General features: G+C 42.7%; 1 protein-coding gene across 1 annotated transcript; it reads left to right on the forward strand.

The window, feature by feature from the left end:
- The first annotated feature begins 5,305 nt into the window (after window positions 1-5,305).
- LOC128399044 (vomeronasal type-2 receptor 26-like) lies at window positions 5,306-15,381 on the forward strand. Its single transcript, XM_053360302.1, has 5 exons — window positions 5,306-5,593; window positions 6,588-7,175; window positions 8,366-8,593; window positions 13,303-13,429; window positions 14,630-15,381. Exons 1-5 carry the CDS (start codon window positions 5,306-5,308, stop codon window positions 15,379-15,381), a joined length of 1,983 nt encoding a protein of 660 aa, XP_053216277.1.
- Window positions 15,382-15,785: the final 404 nt, after the last annotated feature.

Below are 15,785 nucleotides of genomic sequence, written 5' to 3' on the forward strand. Positions count from 1 at the left end.
ACATTTAAGTATTTATTCATTTACATTGTTCATAATATGTTGAAGCAGAACATTTAAAAGTGCTCCGAAATGAAAATCACATGTGCACTCAGCTAGAAATTCTAAGCACAAAAGACACATCTAACCAATTTTAAAACTCCCAGGATTAACTTGGACTTCTGGAATGCCATACTTTAATTGATATGTGGCTGTGAAGGGAGGCAGGAAGTGACTCAACGTGCCGTAGACACTCCTATAGGCTCTAAGGTGATTTTATATGTTGTGATCTTCTTTGTGAAACGCCTTGAGACCTCTGGGTATTGGGTGGTGTATAAATCATCATCATCATCATCGTCGTCGTCATCATTCATATAGCAGTGACAGATAAATATCACCTTAGAGATGGAGCCTTATTCTACACCAGGGGTAGTTAATCTATGGCCCTCCAGATGTTGTTTCACAACAGCTCCCACCAGACAGACCATTATTATCAAGGATGATGGCAACTGTAGTCCAGAAACATCTGTACGGCATAACAGTGCATATAACTGCCTTCCACTGATCGGCCACCCTGACAGTCTTCTGAATTTATGCTTCCAACCAGAGTAAGAGAGAGATGTCTTGAACCAGTGGTTTTCAACCAGTGTGCTGTGGCATCCTGGGGTGCCTTGAATGATGGTCAGGGGTGCCACAGTCAACACTGGCCTCTGTTCCTCTTTCCTTTTCTCCCTCTTCTGATGCCCTCTTGTGACTCGGACTCCCAAAGTTTTGCACAGCCTTGGCTACAAGCTCCTCAGGTGAATGGTGCCTCTGGGGCTGACCAGAGGGTGCTTCTAAAGCCCCCATGGAGCAGTGTTAGGAGGGGTAGGGGGCAGCTTAGAGACTAGGGGTGGCGGCGGCAGCAGCAAGGAGAGGGCAGAAGAGAGGATGCTGAGGGAACATGCCACAAGTGAGGGTGTTTGAAAAAGTGTGGGAAGCTTCCAGCTCTGCAGACAAGGGCTGACATAACTGGGCTCCTGAGCCGTACAAGGGTACCGCTGAAAGAATGTAGTTGGTCAAGGGAGCCGTGGACTCAAAAGGTTGAAAACCTCTGTCTGTCAGGCTGTCATGAAAAGCCCTTCCATCTGTGGTTCAACGCTGTAAGCAGAAACAGACACAGCTGGACAGTAGTCAACATTATTGCTCAGTAAACAGGGAGCCACCACACTGCACATCCATCAGCTAAGCAGGTCAGTAGCAGAAGCTAAGGTTCCTGATCTTTTCATCCCTATTTCTACCTCCCTTCTTTATTGTAACAGCCTTTTCTCAACTCTTTGTTCCTACACTGAGAATAGCGATGGGGAAGGAGCCGAATCAGTATTGTATTGCAGAGCAGAAGACACAACCCCTACTCCTTCTCTACCAGCATTTCTACAGTGGTGCCTCGCAAGACGAAAATAATCCATTCCGCGAGTCTCTTCGTCTAGCGGTTTTTTCGTCTTGCAAAGCAACCCTATTAGCGGCTTAGCGGATTAGCGCTCTTAGCGGTTTAGCGGCTTAGCTGCTATTAAAGGCTTAGTGGCTAAAAGGCTATTAGCGGCTTAGTGGCTTAGAAAAGGGGGGGAGCGGAAAAAATCACAAGACTCGCAAGACGTTTTCGTCTTGCGAAGCAAGCCCATAGGGAAATTCATCTTGCGAAGCGCATAGAAAAACGGAAAACCCTTTCGTCTAGCGGGTTTTTCGTCTTGTGAGGCATTCGTCTTGCGGGGCACCACTGTAATGGGAACCTAAACAGAACTCTACTATTTGCCAAAAAGTTGAGAAATAAGGTATATATAAGTAGCACTGTGTGGCAGGGTCGGTTTCCTTTAAAGAACAAATCTAGCCACTGTTAAGTGGGAAGGGTTTTTCTATATTTGTTTGTTCTTTGCTCTAACTATTCAACTGTTTCAAAATAAAATTCTTTCTTAAAAGATCTCTTCACAGTCCATGTTTCTATAGCTGCCTTACACACACACTCACACACTTAAAACTTCAAGGATACACTGGGACTTGTACGCTTCTGTAATCTTATACCTGTATTGAGATGGGGCTGGAAAGGGAGTCAGGAAGTGACTCACCTTCCCATGAACACTGCTTCAGGCTCAGAGGGCTCAAATAGTTGACAAAGCCCTGACAGTTCAGCATGACACCAGACACGAGGCATTTTTTCAACAGCCCAAACCTTCCTTATACCAAGGGTACCCAATCTGTTGCCCTCCAGATGTTGCTGGACTACAGCTCACATCAACTTACAGTTGGTTATTATTGTCATGGATGATGAAAGCTGTAATCCATCTGGAGGGGAAAATACTGCCTATCACTGCCTGACAGTGATAGACCACCTAGTCCTTGGAATTACTACTCCTTACAAGAGTAAAAGACGGATGGCACTATTGTTCCCAAGCATGCCACTCTGCTTCAGACAGTACATATGCATTCTTTCAAAAGTATTGGGACAGTAATATCCAGGGTCTCTATATCCTGATATGGTTTGGACCCTTTCCATCATTGTTTCCAAGATCCAGCAACTGGAATAAATGTTACATATGACTGTGAGCGTAAGGGCCAATAGCAGTAGGAAATTAGACAAATGGGGAAAGGATGCACCTCTAAACACATTTTGATAGAGGAATTTTTAGGACAAAGATGGATGCCTGCCTACAGGTGGGGCGTTTTTATTTTTGTTTGTAGTTATGGATGCCCTGCATTAGCAAGGAGACTGGACTTGATGACCTTAGACACCTCTTCTAAATCTCTAATTCTGTGATGTGACCGATATGTTTACTTTGGAAATCTTCCCATTCCTGATGCAACATAGAGTCCAAAAACATAGCACAAAAGGTTATCTGCCCTGTAATTATTAAAATTACTATAATCAATTCACCTGGAAAAGCTCCAGAAGGTAGAATGAAAAATAAAGAATCAAAAACTAAATCTGAAATGCTGAAAAGCACCCCAGTGTTCCATTCACTGCTATGGTAAGGGAGGAGAGAGGAGGCCAGGCTCTGTTATTTCAGTTAGTTCAGTTTCCCTCTTTCATTGTATAGGTCAAGTTTCAAATCACTCTAGATTATTTAACATTCAATTCCTTTTTTTGGTAACAGTGAAAGTGGATTCCTGACCCTTTAATTGGCAACAGAATTGCCAAAGTCGGCTGTCACCAAATATATCCTGTTCAAGTCAGGCTGATGATAGTAACAATATTGCAGAGAGTAGAAGGATATTTGTGATGAGGATGTTGTTGCTGCTGCTTCTCCTACTGCTTCCCAATATGGTGCCCCAAGTGCACACTGTTGTTTGCAGCAGAAATAATCCTCTGCATATTCAGCATGAATGGTATGAACCAGGTGACCTTATCATTGGTGGGATAGTGTCTTATATCCATTGCTTATTCCCCAGCATTTCCTTCCATCAACACCCATCTCACAACTTTATTGACAATCCAGTGTAAGTAAATGGACCTTAAGATTATTTCTTTTATTCCTTAGACATTTATATCCACCTAGAAAGTACTTTTGCTTTGGAAAAAATATTTTTAATTTATTTTTAAAAAAAACAGTCGTATGAATTTATAAGAATATTTTATTCTTGGTTCAGAGTAAAGAGGAGATGCACCATAACCTGCTTCAAGTTGGACAGTATGTCTCTATTATCCAGTGAAGCATAGATAACTCACTGAACTTCCCCAGTCAAAGAGGCAGAATTAGGGTTGTGTGAGCAGTGTATACACATCAGAGTCAGAGCCATGGGAGCACTGCCTCAAAGCTGGGTCAGCCAGGCACTGGGCTTGAGTAGAGAGCCATGAGTATCTGACAAGGTCCTGGAGTCCTTCTGCCTCCTTCATAAAGCCTAGTTAGCAATTTTTCAGCTTTGGGAACTAGGTGGAAGGACTCTAGGACCCTGCCAGAGCCTTGTGACTCCTTCCTAAGGGAAGGCAATGCAAGGTCTACGTGGGTGCAAATTTTCATCCTCGCTAAGGGCGTCATAGTGCCCAAGTCTGCTGCTGCCAGTCAATCCTATAAAGCTCCATTTAAAGGCTTCAGTTTGAGGACTTCAAGTGCATTCACTAACTCCTCTGGCCACAATAATCAAAACTGATCCAGTAAAAATGAAACAGAGAGTGCACTGCATGCCATTTGACTGGCTCCAATTGTATCATGCAATTCTGTCTGAGACTGATTCCATCTCTTAAGTGTTTCCAAAGACGTAGCAGCAGTCTCTCTTGGCCAGACGACAGAAGAATATTCAACACTGAAAAGCTCTTCCATATAGCTGGTTGTGGACGCAGTGCTGGTAAAGATGAAGATATGAAACTTCAACTGTGTTTGAGCTGATGCAGTCTCAGATCACCACCACCTGCTCTCTAGCCACTGATCCTCCTGCCCACAGTAACCTTTCATTGGGGACATTTGGGTTCAAATCTCCATTATGAGTATGCAAGGGGAGAGAGGAGACCTATGAAGCCCAGCTTGAGCTGCTTTAGTGAAGGATGGTACAAAATGGAAGCCATGTCTAAAGTGCATTGATAACAATCCGGGATACATTTTAAATACGCTTAGTAATAATGGGAGGAGAGCCCTTTTACCATCATCACTGCTAGCTTATCACTGGGCATTCTTCATATTCAAAATGGCAGCTGCCAATTCCTTTCTTTAATTTCATAGAAATTTCTATTGCTAGGGACAGCTGCGTACTGACAAAGGGATATCGAACTAATTTCAGTAACTGTAGCATAGCCATCAGCCCTGAGTGCTCACTGGAAGGACAGATCCTTAAGCGGAGGCTCCAATACTTTGGCCACCTCATGAGAAGAGAAGACTCCCTGGAAAAGACCCTGATGTTGGGAAATATTGAGAGCACAAGAAGAAGGGGACGACAGAGGACAAGATGGTTGGACAGTGTTCTCGAAGCTACAAACATGAGTCTGACCAAACTGCGGGAGGCAGTGGAAGACAGGAGTGCCTGGCATGCTCTGGTCCATGGAGTCACGAAGAGTCGGGCACGACTAAACGACTAAACAACAACAAAGCATAGTCGTGTTGCACAGTTCTTGTTTCTAGTGAAAAAGAGCAACATGGTTAAAAAACCTGAAGCTTAGTAAGTGAAGATCTCTTCTCAATCTATGTTTTCAGACAAATAAAAATCTGACTTGGATGGAGGAAATATCCGAACATTAACTCTAAAAGGACAAAGCAATTTGAATATTTACAAGAATATTTAACAGGGGCAGTTGAATCTCTCACATCTCGATGTTGTGCACTGCTTTATTCCCCATAAAATAGTAACACACTTTATTTGTAGGGTGATGAGAAAGTTCTACCAACACATCCTCGCCTTGGTGTTTGCTGTTGATGAGATCAATGGGAATCTCAAGATCTTGCCCAATGCCACGCTTGGATTCCACATCTATAATTCCTATTCTGATTCAAGGATGACCTACAAAAACGCTCTGGATCTGCTCTTTAAATCACATCACTTTGTCCCCAACTACATATGTGGCATTCAGAAAAAAGTAGTAGGAGTCATTGGGGGACTTAGTTCTCACACCTCCTCATCCATGGCAGATGTCTTAGGTCTTTACAAGATTCCACAGGTACATAAAATAGATATTTCATACTGCAGTTCAATCTACATTCCTTCAACTAGGAAGCTGTTGATTCATAAGTATCAAGTAGAAAAAGGAAAATGGTTGCAATATATCAATATATTTGAGGACATTAGTATGTGCACAAAACAACTTTTATGAGAGAGCCATGTTCCCAAAGATGTGTGTTTAATATATTTAGTGGAGGATTGGGCTCACATTATTTCAGTTCTGCAAGCATTGTCCTAGCTGTCTGAAAAGTACCAATCCCAATTCATGCTGTTGATAATCGCTTGCACAGGCATAAATAACTCAAGACAGGAATGGCATCTCCCTAGGAATCATGAAATTCCCACCTTGTTGAAGTGTGATGTTATTCAGCACTGTCCTCTTTCAGAGGTTAATGAAAAGCACTTTTCTTGTTATTTTTCTGGCATTTGGGGAGAGAGAAATAATGGTACGAATTTTGTGTTGTTCTGCTACATTACTGAACTTCATTTTAGTTGCCCTAATTGTTGCTGGTATTTTATTTTCATTATATATACAGTAATAGTTTATTGTTGATCACAGAAGAATAAAACATATTATATTCAAGAAACCTATAGAAGAACTCCCATGAGAGTTCTTAATACATAAACCATCAAAGTCTCTCTACAACTGCTTTAAAGGTTATAGACCAAAAGAACATGATCAATGGTTCGTCTCCCTCCATTTCCACAATCAAGTTTTGTTCATTTATCCAAGCAGTATGTGGAAACGAGCAGGGATAAATGCTCTCCTGACTTTGACACAATCCTTGTGTACAAGTATGTGACTGTGATGACTCCACAATAATAGGAATCAATATCCACATAAATAAATGAGCAAGATTGTTTGTTTTGTGCGTTTTTCTAGGTAAATGGGAGGGTGGCCCTTTCTCTAAGATTAGAAAAGATGGAATGCATAGGATTTATATTAGATAAATGGGTGTGTTGTGAAAAAGTTTGGCTTTTTTCTTTCTCAGATTTCATACGGTTCATTTGAACCGGCCATAAATGATCACATCAAATTTGCTTCCTTTTATCGCATGGTCCCCAATGAAGATCTTCAGTACAAGGGAATTATCCAGTTACTTCTGCATTTTGGATGGAAATGGATTGGGCTCATCACTCCAGCTAATGAAGATGGAGAACAATTCTTGAAGACCATTGAACCAATGCTCTTCAAGAATGAAATCTGTTCAGCATTCACAGAAAGAACAGAATACTATCTGCAATTCAGCGGTAGAATATTTGATATAGTGGATCAATCAAAGCTTTTCTTACTAGCTTTCATGAAAAGCAAAGCAAATGCGATTGTTATATATGGAGAAAGTACGTCTATTATATGGCTTACAAATGTTTTTATTGCAAGGAATATGATTCAGCTAATTCTTCATCAATCTGTGAGGAACGAACTTGAAGGGAAAGTATGGATTACAACAGCCCAAATAGATTTCATATCAAATACTGCAAGAAAACTGATTGACCCAAATATACAAATGCTCCAAGGTGCTATATCCATTACAATTCACTCCAAGGAGATTCAAGACTTCTCAGACTTTCTCCACAGTGTAAAGCCTTCTGGACAAGATGCAGATGGTTTCATTAAGGATTTCTGGGAACAATCATTTCTTTGTTCAGTTTCAAACTCTTCTGCATTAGCACTCATTATGGGTACATGTAGTGGAGAGGAGATGCTGGAGAGCCTCCCTGCACCATTTTTTGAAATGAGCATGACCGGCCACAGCTACAGTATCTATAATGCTGTCTATGCTCTGGCACAGGCCTTACATATTAGGTGCTCATCAGAAGCCATCTGCAAAAGGACAATGGACGGAAACAGACTCTTTCCTCAGAATGTAGAGCCTTGGCAGGTAGTGTTTCCTGTTACAAAGTTTTTACTTTATAACCAGCTCATTGTTGTGCACTCCATTGATGTACGATATGGGTTGTGATTTCTTTATAATAAATAAAATAATAAATCTTAATACAAAAAAATGAACATTAACTAATTTTATTGTGATCCCTTCCAACTCTATAATTATATGATCCTTTGAGTATAGAAAACATTTGCTTGAACTTACCCTGCCTGACCTCCATCAAAGTAAAGATTATTTTTCATTGGCAGGCGGCCTTTCTTATAGCAGAACATGAATTCTAGGAACATTTTGTATATCTTCAATAAAGCCCCTCTCATTTCTTATGTCCTGTGTAGAGCACAGTGGTGTGACATGCTGTAGCCAAGAGCTGATGCCATCCACTTGTGTTGGATATGTGATGGCTAGTGGAAGAGTCCAGTACATCTTCAGCTGTGGCAAAGGTTGTAGCTAGTCTGCCATTGATTGCTGTGGGAGCCCCTTCACATGTCCACCTAGAACATATTCCCTTTAGAGGTGAGGACTTCCATTTGAAGGATCAATTGCACACTGCTCTACTGTGTGTCCTAAATAATCCCTACTACCCAGGAATATATACTCACACAAGACTGCTCAAAAAGAGCTCCTGGCCCTTTTCGTGCCCATCATCTCAAATTCCTTTTATATATTGAATCTTAACAAAGGCTGCTATGAAACGTATCTCCTGACTCTTGAGTTTACACTGATTCATGATTTCCCTGCTGAAATTTGGGTCCCCTCCATTGGGAACTGAAGTGGTGAACTCCTGGAGTAAAAGATCTTAATTTTTTCCATGAAAACTATTGAATTGTCTTAGTAAGGCTATTACAAGACTACATAGAACTTTTGATTCTCTTTCCACCTAGTTGCACTCATTCCTGCAGAGGCTCTCATTCAACAACAGTGCTGGGGATGAAATTACATTCGATGAACATGGAGAATTAGCAGCTGGATTTGATATTACAAACCTGGTCACTTTCCCAAATAATTCCTATGTCAGGGTCAAAGTCGGAAAGCTGGATCCTCAAGCCCCTACTGGAAAAGAGCTCACCATTAACGGGAATGGAATTCAATGGCACAGAGGCTTCACTCAGGTAAGGAAATCACTGCACACAGGGGTGCTTCTCTAGCTTTGACTAGTGGTGTCCAACTATTGCTGCCACTACTAATAATGCTGCCACTAATAATTGTATTAGTAAATATAAAATGAACCACTGGTACAAAAAGAGCAATGTGCAAAGAAAACATCTCAAACTAAGAAAGAGCAATGGTTATTAGAAAGTGTCGTCCTACATGCTTGTTTGTGAAATCCTCAAGGCAGCTCTCTATTTAGTGGCATTAGATAGAATGCTACGCTAACTGTATCTTTGTGAATGAACATTGTAATCTTCATGAGTTTTTCTGTTACTGCTTGAGACCCTAGTGTTGGGTTGCCATCATAGGGACCACAGCTGTGAGGCATTCGCGAGCTTTTTTGCAGAGGAAGTCCTGTTGCTCCGCCGTGATCTCCCTGCCAATTTAGATACAGTGACTGAACTGGAGGCCCCTCGACTGACTTCAGGTCCAGTGTTGGACCATTTCGATCGGATACTCCCTGCTGATGAGGATGGATTCCTCCAAGTTGGTAGGCCCACCACCTGCCTCCTTGATCCGTGCCCATCTTGGCTGATTAGGGAGTGTCCAGATGTTGCGCGGACCCCCCTGGTTGAAATTATCAATTTGTCCCTTGACACGGGGACATTCCCAGGGGAACTGAAGGAAGCAGTAGTGGGTCCACTCTTAAAGAAAACTTCATTAGATCCCTTAGACCTATCCAATTACCGCCCAGTTTCAAATCTTCCATATCTGGGTAAGGTAATTGAGAGAGCGGTTGCTGAACAGCTTGGTAGGTTTCTGGAGGAAACATCGGCTTTAGATCCATTTCAGTCCGGTTTCCGTCCTGGTTTTGGGACCGAGACGGCTCTGGTTGCCCTAACAGATGATCTCCGTAGACAACTGGATCGAGGCGGTTCAGGACTGCTGATCCTTTTAGATTTGTCAGCAGCCTTTGACATGGTCGATCATGATCTTCTGGACCACCGCCTCGCAGACGTGGGGATACAGGACATAGCCCGTAACTAGCTGTGTTCTTTTATCTCTGGTCGGGGACAGAGGGTGGCACTAGGGAGGGAAATGTCGTTGCGCCATTCCTTGGTGTGTGGAGTGCCGCAGGGCGCAATCCTCTCCCCAATGCTTTTTAACATCTTTATGTGCCCCCTTGCCCAGATTATCCGGAGCTTTGGGCTGGGCTGTCACCAATATGCTGATGACACTCAGCTCTATCTGCTGATAGATGGCCACACCGACTCGGCCCCGAATACACTGACCAGATGCTTGGAAGCTGTAGCTGGATGGTTTTGTGGGAGCCGATTGAAACTAAATCCTTCGAAGACAGAGGTCCTATGGCTGGGTCGGGATGGCATGGGGATGAGGGACCAACTCCCTTCTTTTGCGGGGGCCCAATTAGTGCCATTGCCTTCCGTTAAGAGTTTGGGTGTAATCCTTGACGCCTCCCTTTCCATGGAGGTGCAAGTTACAGCAACAGCCAAGGCGACATTTCCACCTTCGCCGCATCAAGCAGTTGGACCCTTACCTTTCCCGCCCCGACCTGGCCACAGTGATCCATGCGATGGTCATCTCCAAGCTTGACTACTGTAATTCGCTCTACACAGGGCTGCCCTTGAAGCTGACCCAGAAACTCCAGAGGGTGCAGAATGCTGCATCGAGGCTCCTCACGGGGTCTCTGCCATGGGAGCATATTCACCCAGTGCTTTTCAAACTGCACTGGCTCCCGGTAGAGTACAGGGTCAGATTTAAGGTGCTGCTTTTGACCTTTAAAGCCCTTCACAGCCTAGGACCCTCGTATCTACGGGACCGCCTCTCCCGGTATGCCCCACGGAGAGCCTCAAGGTCCATAAATAGCAACACCCTAGTGGTCCCAGGCCCTAAGGAAGTTAGATTGGCTTCAACCAGAGCCAGGGCCTTTTCAACTCTGGCTCCGGCCTGGTGGAACGCTCTGTCTCATGAGACCAGGGCCCTGCAGGATCTGATTTCTTTCCGCAGGGCATGTAAGACAGAGTTGTTCCGCCTGGAATTGGCTTGGAGCCAATTTGATTCCCTCCCTCTCTTTCTTTTTTCCTTTCCTTCTCCTCCTGCGATGAGGCTACATTTTAATATTTTAATGTTTCAATATTCTAATGTTGTATTTTAATGTTGTATTTAAGTTGTAATCATTCAACTTGTTTTTATTATTGCTTGTAAGCCACTCTGAGCCCAGCCTTGGCTGGGGAGGGCGGGGTATAAATAAAAATTATTATTATTATTATTATTATTATTATTATTATTATTATAGAAGAAGGAATGTACAGAGGTGTTTGTCAGGTTGACTCCTGCCACAGGCCTAGGAGGTTCCTCCAAAATCATGCCTTGCTCGGAGCGTCATGGAGCCCAGCTGCCCATCCATGTACTCCGTGGGCTGCTGGGCAAGGCATGCAGGCTCCTCTCAGTGCCTCAGGGGAGGAATCCAGCTGCTTGTCTTTGTCCTGTGCTGCCAGCCATGGCAGAGCTCAGTGGAGGGAGAAGCCAGACAACCAGTTACGTCTCAGGGGGGTGCTTGCCTGGAGGCAGAGTCCGCATAAAAGGTCCAGTCCAGTCCTAAGGTCACGAGTATCTCAGTTCATGTAGTCAGACAATCTGGGGGTCAAGAAAGCCAAGGGTCAAAGGTCACGAGAAACAAGAAGCAGCAAGGTCTGGTCAGGAATGACAAAAGTTGTTTCCAGTAACTGACTAAGGCTAGAAACCCTGCTTAAGAAAGCTGGAGCCTGCTGGTTCTCATCAGGAGCAAGAAGGCAGATCAGCAGCAGGTGGAGTCACTTCACTTTCTGCTCCTTTAGGCTGCTACTCAGTAGGTGAAGCCAACTCTTGGACCATGACACTGGTGGCATTGGCCATCAGAGCAGCTGTGCAGTTCTTCATCTCTAGTTAGCTGTTGGCATTATTATAAGTGTGAGCAGAGTGCCAAGCACGGCTCGGAGGGAAGAAAGGAGAGGCTGGTGGATGGAGTTGCAAGAGATAGAAGGTGGGCAGGTGGTATGACAAGCGAGGGGGGTAGGCAGGCAGGGAGACCAAGGAAGCAGGAGGAGGAGCAGAGCAGACCCAACACCGATGGCTGAGGAGGAGCAGTTACAGATACAAAAGAACGAGGTTGTTTTGCCCTCCCAGACCTTAAATTATACTATGAGGCTGCATGCCTTGTATGGATCAGGGACTGGATAAAGTTGGAAAAGCAAGAAGCATTAGATCTGGAAGGACATGACAACAGATTTGGATGGCATGCATATTTAAGGTATGGGAAAGAGAAAATACATAAAAGTTTTTATAACCATATAATTATGAAATCACTAATGAGTGTATGGGAGAGATATAAAGACTTATTAGAACAGAAGACTCCTTGGTGGCTTTCACCACATGAAGCTTTATTGCTCAAGCCACTCAGTAAAAAAGGAAAGTGGCTCATGTATGCTGATTTATTAAAGGACCAAGAAGGAAAATGGAAATTAAGAGATTACAAGGAAATAAAAGACCATTTTCAGAGCTGGTTACAGTATTGGCAACAACACGAGATATACAAAGAAGACAATAAGGAAGGATTTAGTTATACGATATCTAGATTTCAAAAGGAAGTTGTGGCAGGGAAGGTAAAGCTGCTTAAGGGTGCATATAGTATTCTGCTAGAATGGGAGACAAAAGATGAGGAGGTGAAATCAGTCATGATCAAATGGGCACAAGTTACAGGTCATAATATATTGTTTGAAGATTGGGAAAGATTGTGGAAAACTAATTTAAATTTACAGATTATTCTTTGTTGAAAGAAAACTACATGAAAATGATGCATAGATGGTACATAGCACCAGTACAGATAGCAAGAATGTATAAAACTGGCTCATACATATGTTGGAAATGTAAGGAAAAAGAAGGGACTTTCTATCATATGTGGTGGGATTGTAGATAAATTTGAAATTTTTGGGAAATGATATATAATGAGTTGAAGAAAATGTTTAAACTAACATTTGTAAAACAAACACACAAAAAAACCAGAAGCATTTTTGTTAGGGATTGTAAGAAAAGACCTGCCAAGGAAAGTGAAGAACATATTTATGTATGCAGCAACGGCAGCAAGAGTCTTAATAGCAGAAGGATGGGAAAATGACGAAACCCCGACAAAAGAGCAGTGGCAAGAGAAATTGATGGACTATGCGGAACTGGCAAAGTTTACGCAGATAAGGGCACCTGTGACTTTAAAGAAGAATGGGAACCTTTTACAAAGTACTTAAAGAAACAACAAAATGAATTGGACTCCTTGGCAGGTTTTGAATAAACAGACACAAATTTATTTGTTAATATAATAGATGGATAAGTTATAGATTTTTACATTTTTATAACATGCAGAGAATAATATGTGTTAACAAATCAGAAAGAGGAAGTGAGAGATGTTGCAGGGGGAGGGAGGAGTATGTGGGGGAGATGGGGAGGGAAAAATTGGGGAAAATACAATTGTTGGAATAATTTGTTATGTGAAAATAGTCAATATATTATTATTTTTTAAAAAGAAGAGCTGTACCTTTTTCCTCCCAAGGCATGTGGCACCTGGGCACATATGGATCCTACAGTTAACATTTCTGGCCCTCCTATTTACGGATAGATCACCTGATGTTATCCCTAAAACAATTTCTTAATATTAACCTCTTCATGTCTCTTTGGATAGGTGCCACCCCTTTCCTTATGTAATGCCAACTGCCGTCCTGGTTATGAGAAGAAAAAGAAGGAGGGGAAGAAATTCTGTTGTTATGCTTGTGATCCGTGTCCTCATGGGATGTTCTCAAATGAGAAGGGTAAGAGATGCCATATTAGCATATACAAGTTATTTTAGTAAATTCTGAACAACTGGGCAATGGGGTTTGCTCTGTATGACCTCAATTTATATTGTTTATGAAAAATACTATATTGATTTCCCTTCAGTCTCAGTAAAAGCTGCCACTATGATACAAATTATCTTAACCTTCTAGGGAGTAAACCATCAGAATGTGACGTTATCTGTAACGTAAAGATTTTCCATCACTGTATCTACATTGATCTTTTAAACGTTATTAAATATAATGTTCCATTTTGTTTAATGCAGTTTCCCATTGCTGGTGGCTCACTGCTGTGGGGTGACATTTTAATAATGCATTTTAACTTTATAAACCACTAGTGTAGCTTCACCTCAAGTCTGTTTTGATGCAACAAGACATAAATTTCATACAGTGGTACCTTGGGTTACAGACGCTTCAGGTTACAGACTCTGCTAACCCAAAAATAGTACCTCAGGTTAAGAACTTTGCTTCAGGATGAGAACAGAAATTGCGCGGCGGCAGCATGGAGGCAGTGGGAGGCCCCATTAGCTAAAGTGGTGCCTCAGGTTAAGAACAGTTTCAGGTTAAGAATGGACCTCCAGAATGAAATAAGTTCTTAATCCGAGGTACCACTGTACATACATTTTGTCCTGGAAGACAACATTAAAGTTTTGGGGAAGGGAGGATGGAATAGAAGTGGCGGTTTTTTCTCTGAGACCAAGGCTTTTTGGAGACAGTGTTAAAATCCTATAAAAATCACTCCTCTTGCTTCCAAGATTTCAGCTTTATTATTTCTCTGATTTCATTATGAAGTATCTGTGGTTCTAAGAAAATGGAGGAGGACCACCAAAATAATAGTTTCTCCATATATGAAATGTAAGATTTCATGCTTAACTTTATTTTCAAAGCATCTAGGGCACAAGCATTTGAACTAGAAGTTTTGAAACTTTTCCTTGGGGAAACACAATGGTAAGGGGTCTCCTGAGTTTTTTAAAAAACACTCTTAAGCATATTCCAGATTGTATCCAATTGTCATGCAACTTTTTTCAGGGTTGGAAACTTGTGCCAGATGTCCTCTGGATCAATATCCAAATGAAGAGCAGAATGAGTGCATTCCCAAGAAACCAAATGTCCTAGGCTTTGGTGAAACTTTGGCCATGGTTTCAACTTTTTCTGCACTTTTATTCTCTCTGATCACAGCTATGGTACTTGGCATTTTCATTAAGCACCGGAACACTGCCATCGTCAAAGCCAACAACAGAAGCCTCACTTACATTCTCCTCATCTCCCTCCTCTTGTGTTTCCTGTGCTCCTTGATGTTCATTGGAATGCCTAATAAGGCAACCTGCCCACTCCGACAAACGGCTTTTGGCATTGTCTTCTCTGTTGCCCTCTCCAGCATCTTGGCCAAGACTATTTCAGTGGTTTTGGCATTCGTGGCTACCAAGCCAGATTCCAGAATCAGGAAGTGGGTAGGCAAAAAACTGGCTTATTCCATTGTCCTTTCCTGCTCTGTGATTCAAGTAGGACTCTGTGTCTTCTGGCTGGCAACCTCTCCCCCATTCCCAGATGTGGACATGCACTCAAGCAGTGAAGAAATTATATTCTTATGTAACGAGGGGTCAGTTCTCATGTTCTATTGCATTTTAGGCTACATGGGCTTCCTGGCCATGATCAGCTTCACTGTGGCCTTCTTAGCCCGGAAGTTGCCCGACAGCTTCAATGAAGCCAAGTTCATCACCTTCAGCATGCTGGTCTTCTGCAGTGTTTGGTTCTCCTTTATTCCCACATACTTGAGCACCAGAGGAAAATACATGGTGGCTGTGGAGATCTTCTCCATCTTGGCTTCCAGTGCTGGGCTGCTGGGTTGCATCTTTTCCCCTAAATGCTACATTATTGTGGTGAGGCCTGAGCTGAATAACAGAGAGCAGTTGATACGGAGAAAGATGTAAATAAAGAATAGTTTGTCATTTCTATATTTACACTCTAGACTTGTTGGCATGGTAATTTCCTTGTGGTTTTTCAAGAAAGGAAGTTACCTGAAATGATCAAAATAACAGAATGGATTGTCTTATCATTTATGTTATTGATGTCCAGCAGAGCTGCTTATGAGGTTTCAATGAACAGGGATTACATGTATGCAGTGGCGTAGCGTGGGGGGTGCAGGGGGGGCCGGCCGCACCGGGCGCAACATCCGGGGTTAGGGCAAATCCACGGGTTAGGGGGCGCAAATCCATGGGTTAGGGGGCGCAAATCCACGGGTTAGGGGGCGCAAATTACTTGCCTTGCCCCGGGTGCTGACAACCCACGCTACGCCACTGCATGTATGAATAAAACTATGGATGATAACCAAGCA

Source organism: Podarcis raffonei, chromosome 13, assembly GCF_027172205.1.
Source record: "Podarcis raffonei isolate rPodRaf1 chromosome 13, rPodRaf1.pri, whole genome shotgun sequence".
Lineage (NCBI taxonomy): Eukaryota > Metazoa > Chordata > Lepidosauria > Squamata > Lacertidae > Podarcis > Podarcis raffonei.

What these genes read in the sequence shown, in the direction of transcription:
- LOC128399044 (XM_053360302.1), top strand. Translation starts at nt 5,306, where the DNA reads ATGAGAAAGTTCTACCAACACATCCTCGCCTTGGTGTTTGCTGTTGAT. An exon ending in GTCTTTACAAGATTCCACAG is followed by an intron (nt 5,594 to 6,587) that starts GTACATAAAATA and finishes TTTCTTTCTCAG; the next exon opens with ATTTCATACGGTTCATTTGA. An exon ending in GATGTTCTCAAATGAGAAGG is followed by an intron (nt 13,430 to 14,629) that starts GTAAGAGATGCC and finishes CTCTGATCACAG; the next exon opens with CTATGGTACTTGGCATTTTC.